A 10,483-nucleotide genomic window follows, 5' to 3' on the forward strand; every position below is an offset into this window, starting at 1 on the left:
CCTTCATATTTCAATCTTGTACACCATCTTCAAAAGATCGTTGGTAGAGATTTGACAAACAAACCAACCATATTAACTTGAATGAATATGTTGCACCTTGAAATCATCTTCTTTTTTTTTGATTAAATTCAAATTGTATTAATCAAAAGTATATATGTACAAAGCCATGTAACTGCTGACCAGCTACAATCCAGTATGTACAAAACTCATCCTAGCTTACAATTGCATTTTCCATCTAACCAACTAGGCATTTATGCTAATCACAAGAAAATTAAACAGACTGTTACATAAACATCTAAGCAAATCTGTCTACTATGTAATGTTTGTTGCCACTTTGGTTGTCCTCTGCCTCGTGTGTGCACATGTAGAACAATTTCTCTGCATATTCTGTGCTCCTCAAAAACACCTTGATGGAAACCAATCATGTTCCTCTCCCTCCATATACTGTATATAAGCATAGCAAACACATAGTTGATGATTGCAGCTTTTCTTGTCTTTTTCCTAGCCATTCTGCTTACCCAATTGAGCTCCTCTTTCCATCCCTTTATGCTTCTTTTCATGCCTAGCCAACAATAATCTGGTCCATACTCTGCTGGTAACTGGGCATTCAAAAAAGAGGTGTTGCAGTGTTTCAGTAGCAGCTTTGCAGAAGACACAATCTTGCGGCACCTGTATTCCAATTCTACTCGGCCTATCTACAGTAGATAATCTTTCATGTGCAGCCAACCATAGTATGAATCTGTATTTGGTATGGATGTTTGTCTGCAAGATTATGCTCTTACAATGGACTTTCTGGTACTAGGGCATCAGCATAAGGTAGGTCTGCTTTATGGAAAATTTGCCTTGTACCTAGTGTCTTCAGTCGATCATACAGGGTCCCCTGCATAGGCTGTCTCTTCAGGTCTTCCCTAGTCTCAATTATTTTCCTGATTACCCAAGCTGCATTCTTAGGTATAGGCACCTTGAAATCATCATTCTTGATAGATATGTAATGTCTTCATATAATGTCGTGGTGAATAGCCTTTTCAATATCTCCATAGAGGTAAAAAATTTCGTTATTATATTATCTTGCTTATAGTTATATCAAGATATATATGTGCAAAAATTGCACTTGGTATGTGGTACTTCAGGACCAAGAATTGTATATGCTTTAAGCGATTTAAATCCTTCAAGATTGTCATACAAGTTAATTTATATAAGCCATATAAATAGACTTTAGATGCATATCAAGTTTTCATGTCATGCTAGAGATATAAGATAGATAAAAGGGATTGCACACACCATTGACTTTATACTTTCAAGTATTTGAACTGCATGTCCAAAACTATATGTCTTTCATATGAAAGCAATTCTACTTGAATTGTTTCTCCAGACTTGAGATCCTCACATATATTTAGCATTATCATAAATCTAGCCGACGAATATTTTATATCGGTTGCAACCTCTATTTTTTTCATAAAGACATAACATAGAGATATCTTCATTCATATTTTCAGGTACTTGAACCTCTCTTGAGATTTTATGAAGTGTTATGTCATGCGATCTTCTAGATCACTTGCCTCCTTATTATGATCATTTTGATCATTTACTCATCTTCTTTATCAAGAATTTTATTTGAAACTGATTTTTCTATACGCTTTAAGCGTACCATAGACTTTACCCTTCTAGGACTTATTTTAATAGGAGTATTTGCAGTGAGAATATAATTATTTTCTTTGGGTCACTAAATGCGTCTGACATGCTTTGCAATATATTGCACATGAATTATATTTTTATGAACTTCAAGTTTATAATCTTATTCTAGGATCTAGATGTACAAATAAAAATTCATTCCACATAACTTTTTCTCAATTGTTTATCCCGTCTCCGCTCATGTTAGAAAAACTAATTTGCTTCCCACTCTTTGAAAATCCACCTTTGTGCATTATGGTGTTAATCAAAATATACACCGCACATTAATAATAACAAATTAAATTATGTGGTTCCTAACCCTAAACCACTTATGAGGAGAGAATGTAGTATACTTTCCATATATAACGTATATCAAACTGATATAGATAATTTTATTCTCATAGGCAATAATTTAGCTATTAAGTAGAGGCACTCAATAAATCATTTTGTTAAACCAACTGTGATATAAACCAATTTATCAAAAAGAATTGTCTTGAATAGAAAATCTGAAAATTATTCTCTAAATTAAATTATTGAGAAAGTTACCTCGCAAATACCAGGTTGCGTATTAATAATAATCGCACAAGTAACCATCTCATAGATGCATCTTATGTGGTATATATGGCAGGTGAATGAGCTCATATTCACCTTTGATATTTTCAGTATTCATGGGATTTAATCCTAATTTTAGTTGGTCAATTAATTAATGAGAACAAGCAACATATGAGAATTCGTAAAAAAACTCTAGTTCTTTAATATTTACCCATATGAATTCTCTTTTATTTTTGCACATCATACTTAAATTAACATGGCTAAACAAATTATGCAAACTGAATAAATTATCAATATTGATAAACTTTATGTTTACACCATGACGTATGCAATTATCAATAAACTCCAATTTTATTATGATATGGGCTTTTATACCAATAAACTACTATTTTATTGTGACATTCTTTTATTTGTGTAGCACAAATTAAAAAATAAAACGGGTAGCTTTTCACATACATATTACCTTGCTACAAGTTATTGTAATAGAAGATATTAAATCTTTCCTTTATATATAGTCTCAATATAACCAACTGTTTTTCCGAATATTTTAGAAACATCAAAAGCTTCTTTAAGACTTACTACTATACAATACCTTATTGATAATCAATTTTATTTCTCCAAAATAGTAGAATTGACTCTTTTAGAGCTCTCAATGAATTTTTTAATGCCACATATTCATCAACATCCATATGGTGAATATCTCTTTCAAGGAGAAATTTGTACCATTATGGTCATGATCAAAATCATAATAGGCAAGATATGTTGCTTCAACTACTTTTACCCTGTAATAATCACATTACCAAAATATTTTGGCATAATCACAATAGGTAGGTGATTAATGACCATTCATGCAATAATAATAAAATATTTTCTTATTTCCTCTCAAACCTCCTTCTAGAGGTGAGTGTGGTATATTCACTACCACTAGCACGTTCATATTCTTCCAAGAATGAATATGAATTCATATATCACATGTTATCACATCCACATTATGAATGAATCATAATCATCTAAATGTGCTATACAAAATCTCATGTCAAATCGATGACAAACATTACTTTCACAGAGTAAAGAATTATTTTGAAAATCCTTATTGTTCTCATTACCATAATGATGACGATTATAATTTTGTCTATTGGCACGTCTACATCCATTGATACCTTCACGGTAATAATTTTATCTTATTTCAGAATTATCACATATTGCTACCACATTCTCTCAAGGGAATAAGAATGAAACAAATTTAATGGGATGAGTTTGCACTTCTTGTGCTCACAATCATACATGAATTTGATCATGGCAAGACATAAAAATTTTACCACTCCGGGTGATTATAATTTCTTACAAACTCTATTAGAATTATAATCCAAATTTATTGTCTTTGCTTGTATTTAAAATCAAATTATAGAATTTTAAGAATTTAAAAGAGAAAAATAAGGTAAAATACTTACCTTAAATCCAAAATTTATTCATGAAGAAAGCTCATGGAACACTGACAATCATTATGACCAATATTATGTACAAGTTGAACACTATGCACGTGTCCCAAAGCATGTGACCAAAGCAGATGCCTAGTATAAGAATATAAATGCATTCATGCAAGAGCCTCACGCAAATTCATGTATCTTCTCTTTACGAGTTGCTTAATTTATCAAATATTAGATAACTAATTAATAATATATCCACAAATTAAAACAACAGTCCTCTACTCAACTGGTTATAGTCTAGTGCTGATAAGGTGTTATAAAATAATAAATGAAGAAAAGAGTATTGCTGAGAAAAATAGAAAGAGAGAGTTCTTATTGATTTAGGATGAATAACAATGGAATAGAGTCTCTCTATTTATAAGGGAAATGTGATTTAGTCACAAAGTAACAAACTCTAAAATCTCTTTAAAAACATACATTCTCCATAAATATATTCAACTATACTTAGCAAAATATAGAACGTATCCAAATCATATGATCCGCATAGGGAGTATCAACTAGTTAGAATTAAGGCTATAGCTTGTAGATACACATATATCAAGTTCCAGTGTCTAATCGAAATCTTTGAAATACTTGTACTTAGCGCAATAGCTACACAATAGCTTTTCTTTCAAATCCCTTATTAAAAATATTATTTGAGAAAATAAATATATTTTAAAACAAGTAAATTTTACAAGTGTAACAACCCGGCCGGTCGTTTGAGTATTATTGCCCTGTTCCACCATTTATTATATATTCTGTGTTTGTTTGTCTTTATGTGACTTTCCGGGGTGGTTGGTTTGGTTCCGGGGATATTTTAGAAAAATTGGGGCATTTAGTCCGAAGGTTGGAAGCTTAAGTTGAAAGAGTTGACCGGATATTGACATATGTGTAAATGGCTCCGGAATAGAGTTTTGACGATTCTGATAGCTCTGTATGGTGATTTTAGACTTAGGAGTGTGTCCGATATTGATTTGGAGGTCCGCAGATGATTTTGGCTTGAATTGGCGAAATTTGGAAAAATGAAAGTTTGGAAGGTTGTGAAGTTTGATTGAGAGTTAACTTTGTGATTACCGGGATCGAATTTTAGTTCCACAAGTTGGAATAAGTCCGTTGAGTCATTGATGACCTGTTTGCAAAATTTGAGGTCAAACGGAGTTGGTTTGTTAGGTTTCGGTATCGATTGTGGAAGTTAGAAATTTATTAGTTTCATTAGGCTTGAATTGGGGTGCGATTCATGTTTTTGATGTGATTTATGGCCTCAACTAAGTTCGTATGATGCTTTAGAACTTGTTGGTATGTTTGGTTAAGGTCTTGGGGGCCTTAAGTGGATTTTTGATGACTAACAGATTGAAATTGGACTTAGAAGAATTTATGATGCTGCTGATGTCTGGTGCCATCGCACCGGCGAAGGATTAGTTGCAGGTGCGCGACCGCAGAAGCGAGCCAGGGGTCGCAGGTGCGGTCTCGCAGGCGCGATGGCTGGGCCACAGGTGTGGCAGGTCGGGTATTGAGTTTTTTTCCGTAGAAGCGGATTATTAACCGCAAAAGCGGCTAAATGGACCGCATAAGCAGAACCACTAGCTGTGTATTAAATTCAAAGGGTTTCGTGATTTCTTCATTTTTGGACTTTAGGAGCTCGGTTGGAGGCAATTTTTGAGAGGGTTTTCACGAGATTTCAAGAGGTAAGCCACTTTTGATAATTTTTATTCATTAATGTTGAACCCATTGAGTTTCTCACCTAGATTATGTTTTTTAAGGTAAAATTTGAGGATTTTTGGATTAGGGATTGGAGAGTAAGATTTGGAGATTTGAGTGACAATTTGATGTCGGAATTGGATAATTTTGGTATGGCCGGACTCGTTATTGAATGGGTGTTCGGATTTTGTAAATTTTATCAAATTATGAAACGTGGGCCCGAGGTTGACTTTTTGACTTTTGTTAGACCCTAGCTTTATCATATGAAATTGATTCCTATAGCTTGTGTTGACTGTATTGAGTTGTTTGTGGCTAGATTCGAGTCGTTAAGAGGCTGATTCACGAGGCAAGCGCTTGTTGGAATAGAGATTTATGCGGATTGAGGTAAGTACTTCTAAACTTGGTTCTGATGGTATGAATCCCCGAACTACATTTTATGTGATTGGTGTTTTGGTGACGCACATACTAGGTGACGGGCATGTGGGCGTGCACTATAGTGATTGTGACTCGGTTGAGTCCGTGGAACTGTATAGTTATCAAACCCCGTTGATATCCATGAAACTCCTACTTGTTAGAGTAATTGAGCTACAATCCATGCTAGAAATCATGCTTAGACTATATGTTTGTTCTGTTGGTACCCATGGAGGTCACTTCAGCTGTTGGACTATTTACTTAAATTGCAATTATGTGCTCAATCACATCTATCATTTGCATATCATATCTCAGTCTTTGTTGTTATTTATTGTTACATCACATTATCATTGTTTGGGCTGATTGTGATGAGATTTGTGAGCCTGAGAGATTGAAGAGATTTGATTACTAAGTGAGGTCGAGGGACTGATTTTGAATGATATTTATGAGATCGGGCTGCACGCCGCAGCAAGCTTTATTGATTCATGTCATGATTGGCTTATATTAGTGCTTGGACAAGATCCATTCCTCCGGAGTATGACATACAAACAGTGAGCGCAAGTACCTATTGAGCGTGAGTGCCGAGTGATTGAGAGCACTGAGAAATTGAGAGTGCGGAGTGACTGGGAGTATCGAGTGACTAGGAGTACTGGTGATTGAGCATGCTGAGTGAGATTGAATACCCCGAGAGTATGTATATGACTTTATTACTGTGTTGCATTACAGTTGGCATGCATAATTGACACGTAGATATGTAGATGTAACATTCCTCATATCAGTCACACTTGACATATTTTATCTGTATTGAACTTAAACTGTTAAACTTGAAGGGATGTATACATTTCTGTACTGTTATGATCTGGATTTGGATTGTACCTGTCTGAGCTCGTCCCTGCTTTTAGCCCAAGGTTAGTCTTGTTACTTATTGAGTACATTGGGTCGGTTGTACTCATACTACACTTTGCACTTCAAGCGCAGATCCAGGTACTTTTGGACACGACGATTGCTAAGTTTGGATTTCATCTGCTTGGAGACTTTTGAGGTAGTTGCTTTGACGTCCGCAAACTTCGACTCTCTTTCTTTTCAATTTATTAGCACTATTCTATATTCCTAGACAGTTGTTTTAGCCATTAGATTATATTGTCATTTAGATGCTCATGTACTCAGTGATACCCGAATTTTGGGGGATTTTGTATTGAGTCACGATATTTTCTTATCAGTTATTTATGTGATTTTCACTATTAAGCTTATTTCGTTATGTTTTCAATTTAAAGATGCATGGTTATTTGTGATTATCAGCTTGCCTGGTACTGCGATATGCGTCATCGTTAACATGTGAGATTTTTGGTTGTAACAAGTTTCGCGAAACATTGATTTAACCTTAATGCTCTTTTTGGTAGGGTCTAGGAATCATCATATAAGATTCTCCTTAAAAAGCTAGTACTCCATAATACTGATTCTTTAAAACACGTGCTTAGGCAGGAAGGGAACCCTCACATCCATTTGTCAATTGTCACCGCCGCCTGAATATTCAACTGTAAGGGGCCTGCTTTCTGGACTAGTCAGTCACTAGTACTACTCAGTTCCAACCCTTTTCATTTTCTGCACACAAACAACTTTTTACGCAATTCTTTTCCTTCCCTCTCATAACCCCATTTATTGTATTTGATTGCCGATAAAAAAAAAATCCATTCTAAGTACTTTCTATGGTACTTGTCAAATGCAACCAAGAATTCTCTCATTTTTACGCTGATAGAAAAGGGAAATAGGATTGTTCCTTTATAACCCAATGCAGAGGACCAGGAACTGAATCAAAGGTGGAAAGTTGAAGGGATCTTGACATTTTTTTTTGGGTATATAAGCAATGCTTCTTTCACAGCAGTTCAAGTTTCAATTTTTCAGCCACAATACTTGTCATATAACTCATTGCAAAAGCTCAAAAGTTCCAACTTTTAAGCAACTACTCTATAAGCCCACTCTGGAAGCATTTACAGTTAGGTGTGTAAAGCACAAACCTTTAGCTGTCTCTTTGAATGCAAATGAAGCTAGTTTTTCAGATGAACAATGTAATGTTGAAGAAAAGATTCAAGTGGCTAAGGAAAAAAGCTTTTGGGGTGCTGTAAGTTTGGTTGTAGGTACTGCTGTAGGGCCTGGAATGTTGGGATTACCTGCAGCAACTGTAAAATCTGGTCCACTTCCATCAACTATAGCTCTATTATTGACTTGGGTATATGTCATTTCCTCTATTATTCTTGTAGCTGAACTTAGTTTTGCTGCAATGGAGGAAGATGGGGTTGATGAAGTTAGCTTCACTAGTCTTGCAACCAAGACATTAGGAAGTAAAATTGGTTCTTTTGTTGCTTTGGTCTATGCTTCACTAACTTTTGCTTTGTTGGTAGCCTGTGTTTCAGGCATTGGTTCAATTATTTCTCAGTGGTTTTGCAAAATTAATCCTGTTATTGCCAATGGACTGTTTCCATCACTGGTTGGAGTAGTTTTGTGTTTGTTACCTTTTAAGGTTATTGATGTAGCAAACAGGTGTCTGTGCATTATGATGCTTGTCTCCATTACAGCACTTGTGGTAATTGGACTGTTTGTTGGGAGAATGAATATTGTAACTTCTTTTGGATTTGCTTCTTGGAGATTTTCCTCAATCTTGCCTGCTATTCCTGTGGCTGTACTTACAATGGGGTTCCATGTAATCACACCATTCATTTGTAAAATTGCTGGGAACACTATACATGATGCTAGAAAAGCAATAATTCTAGGTGGGACTATTCCTTTAATCATGGTTGTATCATGGAATTTGATTGTTTTGGGACTTTCTGGGAACAATGCTTCATATGTCTCAAGCGATCCGATCTCGCTCTTGCTCTCTGTTAATTCCTCTGCTCTACCAGCAGTTCAAGGTTTTGCATTTTCAGCATTGGCCACTAGCTTGATAGGATATGCTGTTAGTTTCCCGAAACAGGTTGTCGACACATTGGATTTGATCTTCAGTAATCCTAGAGGAGTAACAACTCAAGGTGAAGTAGGCAAAGTTGGATCAGCCAGTTTCAAGTTCAGGCGAAATCTTGGAAATGCAGGAGAAGTTTCTTATAGTGGAATCAAGAGTGATAATGATTTGGAAATTAGAGGGAAACACGGTTTCAAATCTTTGCAAAGCATTGTGATGCCTTTTGTTCTAGCTTTGCCAGTTCTCATTGGTTCTTTCTTTCCCTCTACATTTTCAAGAGCTCTCAATTTTGCTGGGATTTATGCAAACTGCTTTCTGTTTGGCATCCTTCCGCCGGTGATGACATACATTTATCAGTCCAGGAGAAAGCTCAGGTATGAGTATAGTACCACCACTAATTATAGAAAAGAGAATGGATAAAAGGAAGAAAAAAGAAACCAATTATGATTTCAACTCAGTACATGTTGTCTAACACAGTGCAAAAACTATAGCATGAAATTCTACTAGTAACAAATTTTATATGGTGTTAACTTTTCAACAGGTTAGGCATCCTACCAGGAGGGGATGGTGTGCTACTACTACTTTTGGCCATTGCTGTTACTCTAGCCATTTGGCATTAGGTGGCTAAGTATGCAACAACTTGTGTGGCATACTTGTTGACCCAATTTTCCTGTTTCTTGAAGGTTCAATGGAGCATAGCACAAGTAAACTGAGAAAATTTTTAAATTGAAAAAATGACTCTAACTTGAGGATATTTAAAAGAGCAGATACAAGAAAGGTCATAGTTGTTGTTGTGTGCCGAATATTTGCAACTTATTGGCGATTCTGTTAGAGTAAAAAGCTAGATTGGACAATATATTTGCAACTTAAAGTAGCTTGGAAGGGCAAAATCTGGATTTGCTCTTGCAGGGGAAACTTGTTAAGTGGGGCATCAATGTTGATTCTTGTATCAAACTCATTATGATCAGTCAACGGTTCGGTTCACCTGTTTGTGGAATGTGAGGGTTAAATATTAGTATGGCTTAAGTCGCAGCATTTGGCAATGGCAGATCTAAGCTATGTATTATGGGTGTTTAAGCACCCATTGCTTCTTCTGTTGGTATTAGAAGATTGATACAGTGTTTGTTATTTTAGTTGGTTAGTCTTTGAGTTGTTAGGACATTTGTTTTTCACTGTAGGTGTGCTAGATTACTAGCATTGCTTTTTTGTTCTACTGGTATTGTTTTGAGACAGCTGTTACAACTTTGAAAGTAAAATGCAACAACTCCAATAGTAGTAGTATAATTACAAACTGAAAGTAAAATACAACTAGGGAGACTTTTGCATCATAGCTAGTGAGAAGTCTTTCTCATCATTCCCAAACAACATTTTCTTTGTGGAAGAGAAAGTGACTAGTATTAGTATTATGAAAATGAGTAGCCACTGACCACTGTTTGTTACATACCCTCAAAACTACACTGAGCTCTTTCTTTTTTTTTTTTTTGCTAGAAAGGCGCATAATTTATTATTATGCCGTAAATTAGAGAGAGTTATTATAGTCCCGGACTGATTTTAACGAAGCAGTCCTTAGTAAATCTTTGCGAAAAGTAGAGAAAGCAAATAAAGGTTGTTAGTATGTGAGTTACAGTTGCTCCTAAACGCGCTAGTGAGTGCACCACTTGGTTTCCTTCACGGTAGACATGCCTAACATCCGGCTAGCCCAGTGCGTCGAGCAGGACCCTGGTGTGCA

The 10,483-nt window shown here is 35.5% G+C and overlaps 1 protein-coding gene across 1 annotated transcript; it reads left to right on the forward strand.

The window, feature by feature from the left end:
• The first annotated feature begins 7,283 nt into the window (after window positions 1-7,283).
• On the forward strand, window positions 7,284-9,998 carry LOC107777500 (uncharacterized). The gene is made up of 2 exons (XM_075253716.1): window positions 7,284-9,128; window positions 9,296-9,998. Exons 1-2 carry the CDS (start codon window positions 7,663-7,665, stop codon window positions 9,372-9,374), a joined length of 1,545 nt encoding a protein of 514 aa, XP_075109817.1. The 5' UTR covers window positions 7,284-7,662; the 3' UTR covers window positions 9,375-9,998.
• The last annotated feature ends 485 nt before the right edge of the window (window positions 9,999-10,483 follow it).

This window comes from Nicotiana tabacum, chromosome 5 (assembly GCF_000715075.1).
Source record: "Nicotiana tabacum cultivar K326 chromosome 5, ASM71507v2, whole genome shotgun sequence".
Lineage (NCBI taxonomy): Eukaryota > Viridiplantae > Streptophyta > Magnoliopsida > Solanales > Solanaceae > Nicotiana > Nicotiana tabacum.

Excerpts from the sequence above, each read along its gene's own strand:
- LOC107777500 (XM_075253716.1), top strand. The coding sequence starts at position 7,663 with ATGCTTCTTTCACAGCAGTTCAAGTTTCAATTTTTCAGCCACAATACT. Across the intron at positions 9,129-9,295 it reads CAGTCCAGGAGAAAGCTCAG|GTTAGGCATCCTACCAGGAG; the intron begins GTATGAGTATAG and ends ACTTTTCAACAG.